Source organism: Amblyomma maculatum, chromosome 6 (assembly GCF_055883805.1).
Source record: "Amblyomma maculatum isolate TAMU_Amacu chromosome 6, ASM5588380v1, whole genome shotgun sequence".
Taxonomy (NCBI): domain Eukaryota; kingdom Metazoa; phylum Arthropoda; class Arachnida; order Ixodida; family Ixodidae; genus Amblyomma; species Amblyomma maculatum.
The window spans coordinates 83,260,170-83,277,148 of NC_139349.1; the positions used below are offsets into that span (position 1 = coordinate 83,260,170).

The 16,979-nt window shown below is 45.3% G+C and overlaps 1 protein-coding gene across 1 annotated transcript in view; it reads right to left on the reverse strand.

Annotated features, from left to right (window-relative positions):
- GPHR (Golgi pH regulator) overlaps positions 1 to 16,979 on the reverse strand; it is a 47,358-nt gene that overhangs the window by 8,747 nt on the left and 21,632 nt on the right. The window contains exons 10-14 of the mRNA XM_084607053.1: positions 8,831 to 8,923; positions 7,261 to 7,356; positions 3,958 to 4,047; positions 3,257 to 3,322; positions 2,742 to 2,800 (exon numbers count right to left, since the gene is read on the reverse strand). Of these exons, the coding sequence (XP_084463179.1) occupies positions 2,742 to 2,800; positions 3,257 to 3,322; positions 3,958 to 4,047; positions 7,261 to 7,356; positions 8,831 to 8,923 (404 nt within the window). The remainder of the gene's footprint in view (positions 1 to 2,741; positions 2,801 to 3,256; positions 3,323 to 3,957; positions 4,048 to 7,260; positions 7,357 to 8,830; positions 8,924 to 16,979) is intronic.

Genomic DNA, 16,979 nt, shown 5'->3' on the forward strand with positions numbered 1-16,979 from the left:
AAAGATCGATGTATAGATTATGGTGCTGCCCGACGTCTTCGATTACGGCCGACAGCGCAGCGACTGCGTACTGAAGCCTTGTCGTGCCTACAGTATCGTTTGAACGGCTTGTTGCTGAGCAGAACGCCAAAAAATATGCGGCCTTAGCTATGAAAGTACACGAGTTTGCAACGCTTGCAGCACGGGATGCCGCGAGCAGGCTGAGGTACGTTACACAATTACCGCGGGGGTGGAACGTGCGAGCGCGGCGAACGCCGGCACCGTGCGTGACCGTCCCTAGTCGCCGCTAGGCCTATTTCGCTTCGAAGCCGCGGCGGTCGACGCTTTGGAACATGATCAACGCTGTCGTAAATCGCCTACTTATGAAACTGCCTTATAGTGATTCCTATCCTGCCATAGTAAAATATCTGCCGACGCATTAATCGCAGAGCTAGTACGAGCAGATCGGATCAGCCGAAATGCACCAGCGGCAGCTGGCTTGAGCAGAAACTAGCTTGTATCACGGCTATCGCTCTTACCAGCAATTTGCTGCTGGTCAGCGATCCTCACTAGGGCTTCATACTTGATATTTGGCTCAGTATTCCAGACGCCAACAAATTTTAGAACGCTTTATTTCGGACATCGGTGCTAACAATCCGCCGTGTGGTTCGCGAACGGTATGCGGGAGGAGGGGCCACAGCGGCGATGTTTATGGCGGTCAAGGAGGTGCTGCCATCGTGCGGTGCTTGACCGTGCTGTTGACGCCTCGTCGGACGACACTCCGATACTCCTGAAACCACGTTATATAAATAAGATATTTGTAAATGCAGCTTCGTTCTGCCGATCCCTGCGTCGCTTCGGTTGTTGCACTTAATGGGCAATAGCCACCTAACCGATAAGGGCGGCGAGCTGTAACAGCCCGCACAGAGTTCGAGCAGCGCACGAGCAGACGACTTTCGCAGCTACCGGAAGTGTGTTCGTGACGTCATGGTTGCAGTGACCGCAGCGAATGGCAGCTTCTAGCAAGCCTTGCCAGTCAACCGACCCGTTACGTCACGGGATTAGGAAATAGTTCCATGCGACACCGCCAAGCGACATTTCCTCTGCCCGCGAATTTCAAAAAATGCTGTTTTTAAAAATTAATAATAAATCGCTGGCTTTGTTCCGAGGAGTTATACTTTGCGTTAATGCTCAAAAGGATGTGTTCTACACACTGAACACGTTTATCAGTGGTTTCTTGGGGGCCGTTTCCGTGGACCTTTAATTACTTTCCTTTGGTTACAGAAACTTCCGTGAGAAATTTAATGTCAATCCCAATATTTTGACCTATTCTTGAATGTTCCATCGAGATTTCTCACTCATGGCTGACGCCGATGCTGCCACTGTCGGATTTCCTTAACAATGTCGCGTTAATGTCTTGTGAATTCGGCCAATGAGGTCATATACAAAAATTGATGCTGGCACAATGCATTGGCCAGAGGCGCAGAATGTCTCATTGGTGTCAAGGCGTGTCAGTATATGCACGTGAAATGTGCTTGCAAAGGCAGGGCAAATGAAAAAAAAAAAGAAAACAAAAGAATAGCAATTCCTCAGTTGAAGTAATTGATCAGCGGGTGAAGCATACCCGCTCAATATAGCAACTGGCTATTAAAGATGGCTGCAGTACCTTAGTTTTATACTTCAGTCCACCACAGAAGAAATCGATAGGAGCCAAAAAAAAATTAATTTATAATCACTGCCGCAAACATCAATAATTCTTGCAGCAATGGATGAGCAGTGGCAACTCGCATCCCGGAAGAACTTTCGAAAACGACCATTAGGCGGCTTTCAGTGGCGCCCCTATACGCGATGCACGGGGCCCATATACTAGTCTCCCCAAAACAAATCTCACATGATCACGAAAATTATTTGTATCACCAGAAATGAAAATAATAAAATAAAAACAGTACAATCTGCCTGTTGAAGTACAGTCTACAGGTAACATATTCACAGCCATGTGCTGCTGCTTAGTGCTTGCGGTGTGGCGATGTGTGACTTGTGATTGCGCTTCTTGTGCCTCTATTGGTGCCGTAAAATGCTTGAGAAAGCCCAAATTTTGAAACTGAACTTCGGCAACACAATTTCAATATATGCATCATGTTCGTGTCAGTTCTGACTGTGCTGCAGATTCTGAGACTCTACTGTACCTTTACCACAGAGTTTTCAAATTCTTATCACAATGATATCCGTATCAGTTGTGACCATGCCATTGCAATTCTACCATAGCTTCACACCATGTTTTCACACCATGTTGTGCACTGAATGCACAGACTAAATACCTAAACTGCAAGGACCTAATGGCCCCATGGCTGTTTTCAATATGGGTGGAAAATCCAGTGAATTCTGTCACGTGAAAATACCATTTCAGGCAGTTTTTTTTCAGGTACCTTATACCAATACAGGTCTGTGAAGGTGGCATAATATTCTATGCCCATAGGAATAACAATTTCGCTGTAGGCACAATGATTACCTCGCAACGCCAGAAGCTGCATTACTTTCAACCGCATGTATAGCGAGCGTGGCAGACCACCACAGGATGTTATGGTGAGATTCCTTAAAACCAATCTTGCTGGAAAGTATTTAAATGAAATTTTTGAAAAACATAAGTCAATTTCTCACGACATGATCGATGCGGCAACTGTTTTAAAGCGCGACCTTCTATTGAGAAGGGACATAAGCTGTAAAGTGCATTCTGTGCAAGAAACAACATCTGCAAGTCTCACCTGTATTCTGCAGGCATGTTCATCCTGATAAGAAGCACAGAAGAAACAAAGTACATCCCCTGAAACATGCAGGAACTAGTGAGCATAAACTAGAAAGCCCTAATATCTTTTTTTTTTTTTTTGTTGCTGTTGTACCGTGTGACTCAATATGAAAGAGAACAAAGCCTGAAATTACAAAAAATGATTACTTCATAATTCTGTTTCACAAGCAACTTTTATCTCTTTGCTAACTAGAATTCTTCTTTGTATATAATATCGAAAAGTAATTTTAAGTTTTAGTACAGAAATAGTGATCAAATTCGTCTTTTTGTGCAGGCTCACTCCCTTTCACGTTGAGCAACCCTATAAGAGCGCTTGTGAGATGGCAAATCATGACTGCTACTGCGTTCCAGAAGCTCGACATAGGTAAATTATTCTAAATGTAGAGCTGATGTTTAAACAAGAGCAAGCTGCGACATTCATTCAGGCATTTAACAGTAGGTGGCGGTGGACAAAAAAGTTTGAACAGGGCGTACCATAACTTGGGCAAGGGCCAGGACAATGATGTTGGATGACTTGCTGCTTGAAATTGCATAGAAAAACTGCAGGAAGATTTTTTGCATCACTACACAGTAAAGAAAAGAAAGTTATCTTACATCCCCAAAAAATAAGAGCAGCTACCAGACACGAATTCATCAGATGTGTCTAAGACATATCAGCATGGTTAAAGGCACTTCAGCAGGCCTCATTAAACTGAGCCACCCTAAGTTGCCAATAATTATTTCAAGCTTGTATCGTTCGATTACTAGATCTAGTCACTGGGTGTTCACTTATCAGCTAATGCTTTGTAGGCTACACTAAGTTACATTGGTGATGAACAACTGAAAACAACGAAAAAGAATACTGCTTTGAAGGAAATACAGCTTTACCTGCCAACAAAATGACAAAAATTTGGCACCCCACACTCATCTGTCAAGAGCTTGGAAGCAAGTTTAGCTAACTGCTGATAGGCAAACCTACCAACTTTGCTTCCTTCGACTGTTCCACAAAAGGTAACATTATGCCATCCACCAAATCTTACCGTTTTGTTTTATTCTGTAATACATATTCTTGCTACGTATTTATTATTCAACACTGGATTTAATGCACGGTTAATTGCACCTTGCTGAGAGCAATAGCCTCAGACAAAGGAACACGCAATGACTAACCCAGAAGGAGAACAAGCCAATCGACTTACCTTAGTGAGTGTTATGAGAAGACCTCGTATGGAGGTGATAACAATAATGCCAACCAAGATAAAGGATATGTGCTGCGACCAAAACTTCACCTGAAACCATAGAAAACAAGCACATTCTCGAGGACACATAGTATATGTAAATATAAACAATAGAATGGTGAGTTTAAAATCACTGCAGGTATTCCTGGTAGATTTTTTTTTTCTTTTTTAAATGCCTTTGCTACCAGGATTTCTATTAAACTCTTTTTTGCAGAGATTTCCTCGAAACATGCAAGCAGGAAGCAGATATTTGAGGTTCCATAAATATCAGTTAAGTGTCAGCAGTCAGCCTCTGTTTTCCAACGATGCCAAACAGTCTTCCAATTAAAATTGACAATTCAAAACTCAGAATGATCATGTATACATACAGTAGTGCCTTGCCAATATGGATACATAGATCCCTAAACAAAACTGTCCATAAAACGATGCATCCACAATAACGAATCACAAAGAAGGAAAAAAGGCTGCCTCTGTGCATGCAATGGAAAGTGATAAGAAATAAAAATAAATTCAGGTGTTCCAAGTGGATCATCCTGGTTGAAATTACAGTTAAAATAATGCAGTGCAGTTTAAAGCCCCTAGAGGTATCTTATACAGCTGAACCTCCCTAACACGAATCTTATCATCATCATCATCAGCCTGATTATACCCACTGCAGGGCGACGGCCTCTCCCATATTCCTCCAATTAACCCGGTCCTGTGCTAGCTGTATCCACTTGACCCCTGTGAACTTTACCTCATCCACCCACCTAACTCTCTGCCGCCACCTGCTACACTTTCCTTCCCTTGGAATCCAGTTTGTTGTCCTAAGCGACCATCGGTTATCCTTTCTTCGCGCTACATGCCCTGCCCATGCCCATTTCTTCTTCTTGATTTCCACTAGAATGGCAGTGACTTGAGTTATTTCTCTGACTCACTCTGCACGTTTCCTATCTCTTAATAATATACCTACCATCTTTCTTTCCATAGCCCTCTGCGTTGTCCTCAACTTAAGTAGAACCCTCTTCGTTAGCCTCCACATTTCAGCCCCATAAGTAAGTATACAGGTAAAATGCAACTGTCGTATACTTTCCTCTTGAGCGATACCGGTAAGTTGCTAGTCATAATTTAGGAGTGCTTACCAAATGCGCTCCATCCCAGTCTTATTCTCCTTGTTATTTCCCTTTTATGGTCTAGATCTGCGGTTACTACCTGTCCTAAGTAGACATATTCGCCTACTACTTCCAGTGCTTCGCTACCTAACCTAAACTGTTTTTCCTTCCCTAGGAATCTCAAGGGATCGCAAATATATTCCTATCACTCAAAACAAATAAAAATCGTATGCAGAAGCATTGAAAGCCATTAACAAAAATTTTCTTTCTGGCTGTGCCACCAACACTACTTCTCGCGGTGCATACCAAGTGATCAGTGATCGCAATCATGGCAATTTATGAATTACATTTAGGGCCTGCAAGTCATGGATAGCGTGCAATCAGTTTTGGTCATTTGCTAAGGCCCCAGAGCACTAGGAAGGCGCAGAGAGACTTCAACGGATGGACCGAAACCAGTTGCGTGGTGTCTGCGAAAGCAAGCTTGAATGCACTCTTATTCCTCGAGGATGCATTTGTGTCTCACATGTTTGTATCTGTTGTGGTGCCAGAAAATGTCTAGAAGTTGGAACGTCTGAAATTCTGTACATAGCACTTTGGCAGGTTATATCATCCTAAAGTTCTTGAAAGGCCCCTGAAACGCTACTTGCGGTAATATTCTAACGTAAGAAATCCATGGATGTTGTCCTTATGAGTATTCGAGTCATATTTGAAAATTCTCTGCACGGAGCATGTAATTTACAAACAATTTTAAAAAGTGATCCTTGTTACCACTTAGGACAGATTGGGGCAATGCACCACCGCGCGTACCGCATACAAACCTCCATCGTGACGTCACTGGGACTCGCTGGACGCCCCCAAGTTACTATGTGGGCGGGATGAAGTGTGATGGGGCGCCGTTGCGACTTGTTTACTTCCTTTTTTCTTGTACACCAGAGCGGGCAGAGTTGAGTGGGGAGAGGAGGAGAATCGTTTTTGATCGCCCATATCTTCGATGCCAATAAATGCCTAAAAAGTTTTGCATTGCGGTGACGATAGACGGGATACCCATTGCTCGTGCGCGCTTTCTCGTTTTCGTAAACAATGGGCCCTTTAACCACCACGATAGATTCAACGGTACTCTAGCGGGTACGATGATGTACCCCCCAACGGTATGGTTTTTCAAATCTGGTGAAAAGCAGTAGTGCACATCTGCACTCAGTCGACTGAAAGCTGAAGAATGCACCCTTCAACCCAGCACAAGTTGAGGAGCTCACTTCACCATCATTCATACAATGTGGCAGATAGTAAAGCTTGCTAATTGTGCACCGTGACATTGTAAAGCACAAAGCCACACACACACACAAAAATATATGGGGCCATAACTTAGGCAATTGCAGTTTCACACTTCCTTTCAGTCCTGTTCTGCACTCAAAATACAGGATAAGGAAAGATCTCATTCGGGAGTGAACATCTTTTTCAAGGCGAAAGCCTTTAATGGCTCATGCTGTTGTGGACAAAATGTGTCCTGCTTTTGCGGCAGTTCTGATTGGTCGAGGCGGGATGGCGTCATAGAGGTCTCGACCGATCACAGAGCACCCCAGTATGCATGAATGCGTGCCTTATATTGCCATATGTCAATCAACGACCAATTACTATTTAATGACTAATTAATTAATTACCCACATAAGGCTGAATTCAATTACCAGTGATGCATAATTGTTTATTAATGCCCAATTAATCAATTACTAATTAGTGTTAATTGTATAGCACAATGCGGCACTCAGGCTTTCGCCTCTCACTACTTTAGTAGCTAAAGTCCCTCATAATTTTTTTTTCTCATCACTGTTCATATTTACTACGTGGCAAGGACATGTGGACCTCAATGGGCTCCATGCATTTTCATCCACGGTTACTGCCTGGACAGCGAGCTGCAACATTAAAATGAGGTACAAGCACACTGAAAAAGCTTGGTTTCCAAGAAAACTTCATATATAATGACTTGCGTCAACAAGATTAATGGGGTCATACCATCGAGCTATGACTATGAACCTCTAGAGCACAGCTATACCCTCTTTGTCGGTCACCTCCCATTAGAGGGTGACACCTCTAGACATATGTCTCCTGGGATAACTTTCAGTAGCTGTGCAAAATGGGAGCTAGAAATAAAAGCCGGAAAACAAGGGTTCCTACTCACATCAACATCAAATCCCATGTAATGCACAGCAATTTGCATTCCTCTCGTGACAGGATCCACCTTCCCGACACGATCAAACACAATGTTGATCGTGCACTGCAAAAATGACAAAAGAAATATAGCACCACACAAACATACACACAGAGAGAGGAAGAGTTTGAAACAGATATCATGAAGAGCAAAAGTAGGCTTGCTAAATTTAAAACAGGCTGCATGAGCTAGTACTGAGCAGAAGCACTCTTAACTGTCCACAAATGCAAACCTGACACAACCTAGTATCTAGGAAGGTGTTTGGATTTCCCGAACTTCAAGTGAAGGATGAGACAAAAAGGTACTGAAAGAGCCAACATATACTTTGTGTGTGTGGGTGTGACAGAGAGAGAGCAAAGTTAGACAATAACAGTAGAACAACAAACTTAGCAGTCGTAAGAACTAACATATTATACCACTAAAGGTGCGAGTGGGCCAGCAGCTAACATTAGCGCAGAATATACAAGCTTCCCATATACTAGTGCGTACCCTGATAAGGGAGCGACAGCAAAATAGACAAGACCACCCGAACTACCTTGTGAAGTGTCTGCACAAGCTCTAAATCACACAAAATATTCTTGTTATAGAACCTAGCACCACAGCTGATGTAAACTACACAGAGATAACTGTCCTTCCTAGCCAATGAGTGCCACAAATGCATAACAGATAGGAGATGCTTGAAACATCCATCACAAGCATTGTGCTGCAGAATGTTTTTGTTTTTTTTTCGGAGTTGACGCATTTTTAACGATGAAATAAACAGCAAAACCCAAAAGTGTTGCCCGCATATTATGCATAATGATCACTACACTCAAAAGCTACGAAATAAAATCTCTAGGACTAAACAAACAATAGAAAAAAGGGGAAGGCATTGTGCTTAGCAAGATATAAACAATCTATTTTCCAAACTATCTTGTCATGCAAAGTCTGCACCATAAAACAATGTCTGGTTTCACATTTCCTCACTCTGGACCAGCTCCTTAGCACTACAGCAGGTGTAAGCACATTGCACAGCTGTTCTGGACAAAAGATAGGCATTTCCGTAGCCCTAATCAGGCAGTATTCAATTACGATTACTAACTGAATACAAATTTAAGTGCTACCCATCCAAAGATCTAGACGAGTTTAACATTCAAATTACGAAGTTTTACATTAAAGATGAATTAACTTGGGTCACACTTTGCATGTTTGGCCTTTGCGTGTCGCACCGTATTCTTTGTTTGAATGAACTCTGAAAATGTGAGCATGTGATCTTCAATATATTCTGCACCACGGTGGAGCAAGCTTGCTTCAGGAGACTAATGAAAAGCAAACGCGCAAAAGCACAGACACCCTTAGAGCTTCATTCCAGGAAAAACTAATTCAGTAAGCATACGTGCACAACAAAGGAGCATGTATTCATTCAGAGCATTCACTGCATTCAGAGCACCACATTTCATTTGCTGAGGACTGTTCATGTAAACAAAATGCCCGACTGTAATGAAACTCATGCTTTTTGTGATATTCTCCCCTCTGCTCACACACACAAGAAAAAACTTACAATAAATATCTTCCATATACAGTACAGAGAGAAGAAGTAGCCGATAAAGTTGAAATATTTCCCCTTGAATGTGTGGGACCATTCAATTCTCTCCTGGAAAGAAAAAATAAAAAAGAGCAAGGAAAACAAGAATGAGAAAAACGGTGTGCATCGCTTCTCAGGTCAATGGGAACAAGTGGCTACCCCGATGTCACGTCCCTGCTCAAAATGTGCAGAAGTTTTCGACATTAATAATTCTAGGACACAGAGCCTTTCTACTACTGCAAGAGCTCCTCTCCAATATCCCCAGTTTACTTTATCTCTTTCTTCCTTTATCAGATAATAGTACTCCCTGAAGTTAATAAGCGCACCTCTAACATAATTTTACTCCTAAATGAAGGGCAGAAAAAAAAAGGCCTGATTAACAACAGAACACACACACATACAAACGAAAGGAGTGAAATCTTCAGATAAGAAGCTGTAACCAAAAATTATCCATCAATAAAATCTCACTGTATCCTATACCACAAGGATACGTGACGAATTTACAAAAAGTAAATGATAAGAAACGCTCAGAAGGACAGTGAGACAACTGCATCTAATCTTTGCTCTCAGGAAAAACTGATTCTGGGGCTCTCTCTGGGCAAGATGATGTCTGCCTGACAGTAAGAGGCACACTTATCGTTGAGAGAGTTGCATTTTCAAAATTCTCTGTTACTCGATTTAAACTTGTGACATATGAACTGAAAACTACTTCGTGGTCCCTGCATTGAAAGTGAGTGGTTGAGCAGGTCAGCCTCTGCGTGCCCATAAATTCTGCACTACAGGTTACTCACAAGAGTGGTTCGTGATGGAGATTCTTGTACTTCATTTCATCGCCTTTTTCTGTGTATATAACGCTCTCTTTTCCGTAAAAGTAGATCCTTTGGAAGAATGTGGCGATTTATAAATTACAAGTCAGCCTAAGCTTTTCTATGGTATCTTTTTAACCTTGAGCTGTCTTCATTTTTCTTTCTTGTGCTTAACAGTCGAATTTTACAAGTGCCAAAATAAAAGGCAAGGTATTTAGACCAGGGTTTATTAAACTGAGTTCTGAGGGCTCCTTTTGTGGATTTCGTAAACACCCACCCTGGCCAGTCCCCAGCTTTCAGTACTCTTCTTGCAAGCACGTGCTGGTTTGTTAACCAAGTTTAATGCGGCAGACTCCATTTAGGATGAATCTCAAGGAATCAGAAAATTTGTTGATCTTAACAGTAATGCCCATAAACGAGCAGGCACCGCACGTGCCTTTTTGTACACCGTAGGCAATGCACACGGTTGCCATATTTAGCCACATATGCATTCTGATAACAAGTGTTGTAGACCCAGAGTTTTGATTCCATCGGCCAATGAGCAAATGCACCTTGCACATACGTCTCATTTAGTCTGTGTCACAGGCATGTAACGCAAGCGAGGTGCCAAGATGTGATGTCACATTTCTATTAAGTCAGGTGCTAAGGTGCCCCGCAATTTCCACACCAGCAAGCAAGCTTTTCCCCAAAAGAATGCGCTTCTACAAGACAGCTACTCTCCAGTATTGCGCAAAAGGTGCGCAGAAGCCGTATTGTGGGGCTGTGTTTTTTCCAGCATAGAATAATTTAATACATACATGTATATTAATTGTTTTTCTGTGACAGTCCAAAGGCACCAAAGCCTACAGACTGCCGTGGTGGGCACAAGCAAGCAACTCTGCACAGTAGTCGGCGCACAACGTCACATGTTGCAGGGAGCTAATCAACGTGCATCACACATCACCCAGACAATGCATGCCATGACATCAAACCACATTTGACACTACAGGTTATGCCATGACGTTATCACGTCACCTGACACTTGGCATTGGTAAAAGTATGACAAACATCACCTAATGGTCCAACAATCTAGTCACGCTCTCATGTGACATCTGCTAAACAGAAAAAAATGCCAAAGCTGTGCTGACGCCACAACGAGAGGCAGCAAATGACCAATGAAAGCCGGAAAAGTTATCACATGGTTGTATGAGCAGTCCAGCTGACTGAGCGTGTGAATGTGATGGAATGTTTGTCTTGTGACTAGATGTCTGGATTCGAATCTTAGGTTTAGAGGTCTGAGCACGAGTGGCAGAGGGGCATTAATGAAAACTGATCGCCAATACAACAAACAATTTCTAACAAAAGGAAACAAAATGGCAAAAAGTTTGAAGGGTCCAGTCACAAGGAGCATTAACCAATATAACAACGCAAAGCATGGAGTGGTTTCTTGGCATATATTTAAGCTTTTGAGGCAGTTATTTCCAAAAGGTGCGAAGGCTTGGGGAATCGATGGGCTTCCCTATACAGCAGGTGTTCTTGCTGTTTCTTCTGCTGCCTTCGCTCGTACCAAATGGTGTTGGTGACCACCGCTGTGTCCGTGGCTCAGTGACACATTGCGGTGCGGAGATGACGACTTCTCTTCTCGGACTGTACACGTTTATTTACACCTTTTGACAACTTAGTATTTACAATAATGTCGTCGGGTGCGACATCAAACAGAGGGTTAACTTCAACGGGGTGTACGATCAGAGGTCAGAGGCTAGCAGAATCAGGCCTTGGCCTTCTGCTACACTTTAGGCCGGAGTCCCTTGGGCCCTCCGTCAGCCTAGCCTCCCTCCTCGAACAACCCGTCTGCTCTCGACTCTCGTCCGAGCCCAACTCTGCTCAGAGCCCAACTCTCTTCCAAGCCCAACTGTCCAACTCTCGCTTTCTTAGCGTTACCCAAAATTCCAGTTTAGTCCGTTGACCAATCAACGTACGCCACTCTGTGGCCAATAACATGCAGTCTTTTGAAATGGGCTCGCCAATCATTGTGCCACATATACCCCTCTCCTACGCATGTCAAATAATACAAACACAAAGCACGCACTAAGCGGTGAGTGGTTGCGCACACAAACACATACATCTGCAACTTTTCCCTCTCCAAAATCCTCCCACGCAAGAGGTGCCAAACAGTCGCAAAGACAAACGGCGTCAACGGTTACACTTCCGAAAATACATAAAAACACACACGCGCAAACCTCAGGCCCAAACATTCCGATCCCTGCTCTTGGTCGGTTGCGCGCGGGCGGCGGATTCAAAGGGACACACAGGCGTCTTCTCGGGAAGACATGTCAACAGCGCGTTCTCCCCAGGTCCGTGTTACGCCGCGTTTCGGGATTTATGGCCTCCGCGCCCTCTCCACTCGAACCGGGAGACACCGCAGTTAGCGCCGAACCCACAACCACGCGCTTATGCTGTGCGCTCTAACTGCACTGTTCTGCCTCCCTCGCGGCACGGGACGGAGAGAGCCGGCGGCGTCGCCCGCTGCCATGTGTTCTGGGCTCACTTCCGAGAAGCGGTCGCCCGCGCGACCGTCATAAATCTGCCCGCGTCAAACTGCCCCTTGACCTTGGTCGCCCCTTCGGAATCTTGCTTCTGTGCGAAGCCCAACTTAACTCCTCCCCATCGAGAATGTTGCGCGTACACTTGCTGTACGCTCAACATAAAACTCCTCTAACAGGGGGAAGAGGGGGGGGGGGGGGGGAATTGGGGTGTGGCGTACACCAAACAAAACAAACCAACGCAGCATGCAAACAATAGTGCACCGCTCCGTACATAGGCGTGTGCGCCCTGAACGACAACATCCGGTGTGCATATTCGCAAACGGTAAGTAATGCATGCGCCAAAACTCTGAACAACACTCCTGGCGTATACGACACCACACAAAGCAATACAAGGTAACACTGCTTGGCGTATACAGCACGAAACAAGGCAATAAACACAGCATGATAGAGCACAAAGCCAGAGTTCACACAAGACACATAGTCCGGCACAGGAATGACTGTCCACTCCGTGCTCAAAGTCTCTTGGATGAGTCAATGTTCCCCCACTCCAAATCACTGCTTCAGCGCGTGGTCGAGCCACAGGGGATCTTTACGCCTGTCACAACTGGCAGTGGCAGAGTGGGTTGACTGTGAACATTGCTCGGCGCTTACCACCGGGATCAAACAGCTTGACTGCTCGCACGGCACAGACGAGCCGCAGCATGCAAGACAATCGCACGCGCCCTGCTTTCCGGCTGTGCCGCTCTCCTGCATCACATAAGACGCTAGCTGCCTGCGTGCACGACACACGCGCTTCCTCGGAAGCACGAACAAGAATGCACCCAAAAGGTGCCTCTGAGACTATTGTGCCTGTCTCAGAAAGCTCATTCTCCGGAGGCTCCGCCTTAGCTGTCCTTCCTTTACGCAGATGCGCACCGAGGTCACAACGCTGGTCATGGTCCATCGCTGCATGTGACAATGTTATTTTACTGTTTTCTAAGCGTGGGACGCAATTTCCGCCGCCATCGCTCAGACCATGCCCCAGACTGCGCTCATCTGCATCTTCACACGAACCCGTGTTTTTCGGCTCGGGATCGCTTCGCCTAACCAGCTCTGCGGCTGCTGGCTCCTCGGACGCTACTACTGGTGTAGCGATCACTGTTTGGACTGTGGCGCTCTCGACACAGCCTGCCTGGCACTCTGCCGCTTCGGTCGGGAACACAAGTTCAGCGCTCGCGCCAACCAAGCATTTCGCGTCCTTGCTCACATTCGCGTCATTAGCATGGTGAGCACATTCGGCTACCTCGCAAGACTTGACCTGCTCATTTTGGCTAATGACATTCCATGTCAGAGGCGCCTCCGTAGAACACGTCTCTACCTCAGGGATATGAGACTGCTCCTCTCTCTCAACATCGGTTGATTCTACAACTCGCGTCTCCTCAACGCGAACTTCAACTGCACTCTCCTTACCGACCGCCTCGATCAGCGCTTGATCAGTGCCATCTGTGGGAGTGTACGCCTGAATTTGCACCGGCTCCGGTAGTTCACGCGCTGCCCTCCGTAAGCGCTCCTCCTCCTCGAGCCTTTTCCTTTCCTGCCTTAGCTCTTCCTTGGCTATGGCTAACTGCCGCAGGCGTTCGTGGATCTGCGCTACTCTTTTCTCCCTTCTCTCCCTTTCCTCTTTTTCCTTAATTCGCTCAGCCTCTGACATCGGCGCATACCAAGCGTCGTATGCACAGTCCGAGGCGTCGTTGATCTCTCGCCACTCCGCAGAAAGTCGCTGGGCCGATCCTGTCTCGACTGCGCCAGTTATTTTCAAAAGGTGCGAAGGCTTGGGGAATCGATGGGCTTCCCTATACAGCAGGTGTTCTTGCTGTTTCTTCTGCTGCCTTCGCTCGTACCGAGTGGTGTTGGTGACCACCGCTGCGTCCGTGGCTCAGTGACACATTGCGGTGCGGAGATGACGACTTCTCTTCTCGGACTGTACACGTTTATTTACACCTTTTTACAACTTAGTATTTACAATAATGTCGTCGGGTGTGACATCAAACAGAGGGTTAACTTCAACGGGGTGTACGATCAGAGGTCAGAGGCTAGCAGAATCAGGCCTTGGCCTTCTGCTACACTTTAGGCCGGAGTCCCTTGGGCCCTCCGTCAGCCTAGCCTCCCTCCTCGAACAACCAGTCTGCTCTCGACTCTCGTCCGAGCCCAACTCTGCTCCAAGCCCAACTCTCTTCCAAGCCCAACTGTCCAACGCTCGCTTTCTTAGCGTTACCCAAAATTCCAGTTTAGTCCGTTGACCAATCAACGTACGCCACTCTGTGGCCAATAACATGCAGTCTTTTGAAATGGGCTCGCCAATCATTGTGCCACATATACCCCTCTCCTACGCATGTCAAATAATACAAACACAAAGCACGCACTAAGCGGCGAGTGGTTGCGCACACAAACACATACATCTGCAACTTTTCCCTCTCCAAAATCCTCCCTCGCAAGAGGTGCCAAACGGTCGCAAAGACAAACGGCGTCAACGGTTACACTTCCGAAAATACATAAAAACACACACGCGCAAACCTCAGGCCAAAACATTCCGATCCCTGCTCTTGGTCGGTTGCGCGCGGGCGGCGGATTCAAAGGGACACACAGGCGTCTTCTCGGGAAGACATGTCAACAGCGCGTTCTCCCCAGGTCCGTGTTACGCCGCGTTTCGGGATTTATGGCCTCTGCGCCTTCTCCACTCGAACCGGGAGACACCGCAGTTAGCGCCGAACCCACAACCACGTGCTTATGCTGTGCGCTCTAACTGCACTGTTCTGCCTCCCTCGCGGCACGGGACGGAGAGAGCCGGCGGCGTCGCCCGCTGCCATGTGTTCTGGGCTCACTTTCGAGAAGCGGTCGCCCGCGCGACCATCATAAATCTGCTTGCGTCAAACTGCCCCTTGACCTTGGTCGCCCCTTCGGAATCTCGCTTCTGTGCGAAGCCCAACTTAACTGAGGCTACCGTGGTGTAGACAAAACTAAATGAATCATTAGAATAAATACCCAAACACCGTACTTTCTTTAAATACATAAATACATATAATAAATACATAGACCTTCCGCGTCGGGACCAATCAGTGCATGCGCGCCGCCCACACGCGGGAGAGGGTCACAGTAGCGGATCGCAGATCACAGTATACTGTCTCTCTAATATCAAGAACAGCTGGGATGAAACAATACAGTGGACAATTGTTGTTGCAATCAGTGTCAGGAGCCATTCACTGCAAAGTTCGCATTTCAATTTAGACTGAAGACACAAGCTTTTGCTCAACATCATCAGTACTGGTTACTTCAGGTTACTTCATTCCAGCATTTGTTATTATAATGCACCAACATGTAAAAAAAGCCACAAAATTTTCTATGAATAAAATACCTCGTGCAATGCAAATCTTGGGAAACAGAAGACCAGGGCATTACAAGCAGAGCAACCAGGAGAAAGGTCGTCAAGGTAGCAAAAATAATAACTGTAATGTCTTCTCACATTCTACAGTCACATATCGGTCATTCCTCAATAAATGCATAAGACTTTCACTTGACCCATATTGATCTCTTTTGGAAAAGTTATGGTGCTTCAATACTGTGTGGAGAAAGAATGTTCCTGACATGTGACACCCTTTAAAATTTGCAGACAAATGAACAGCTATATCACACTAAAGATTAGTTAAAAAACAATCAATTTTTACAGGCTGAAGCTCAAAATGTTTTTCCTGAACAACATACAAGCACTGCTTTTTAATACCAACTAAATATAAACTTCCACAAAACAAAATGTCTTATACCTGTGCTACACGGGCATCTTCGAATGATATTCGAATCGACTGGCATTCGAGATTTCGAATGACATTCGGACTCAACGGGCTCCCGCGGTGCTATACGACAGCTTCCAGATTCATTCAAAAGCTTCAGAATTCGCTCGCGGTATTGCAACGGCGCTTCTGCATCGAGTTTCGCTTCTGTACGAATTCGCTTCTCTTCAGTTTGTACAATGTACAACGGCGCCATGACAGTGGCTCTCATGGTCACGCCAGACCGACAGCAACACAAGCATGTCCAACAGCCGCATATTATTTTACTGCGTCATGTTTTTCGGGCAATCGACATGGACAGCAGCCATTTATGCCTTCGACAGATCGCGGTGGCTTTACGTAAATTTTAGGTTGGCGAGGCGACGCCGTGATGAGAGCGCTTGTATCTACGTTATACATTACAAATACAAGCGAAACGAGCGGCTATATTTCACACTTGAACACTCAACCATGCGATAAACTCATGTGAAATGATTGCATTTCATTCGACGGCAACTCTCTTCTCCACGATAGCCTATCATCGAGTAAGCAGTACTCGCGCTTTCAGCGATTCTCCAGAGCCAATGCACAAGTTTTAATGAATGCAAATGGCCATTGATTGTAGTTTTGGCAATACTGTTCTGAAATCGACTATTGTTCACATGGCAGGTCGCGCATACAATAGACAGAAGGCATCGATGTGACCCAGCAAAGTCGGAAACGTCACTTGCAAATGGCAAATAAGACCATTGTAGTGAATGTGAACGGTCACTGCACATACTTTTGGTTAAAGCAATCTATATAAGGTAGTGGTCACGTTAGAGAAAACAGGGAGAATCAGCGAGAAGCCCCGGTCGTATGCGACATCACCAAACAGACTGTAAAGTGCCTTCAAGGTAGGCAATCGCATCAGCACTTCCTACAGAGTTGTCTTACTATGTAAACAAGTAATAGTACGAACGGTTCGAAAGAGAAGATATTACTTCATAAC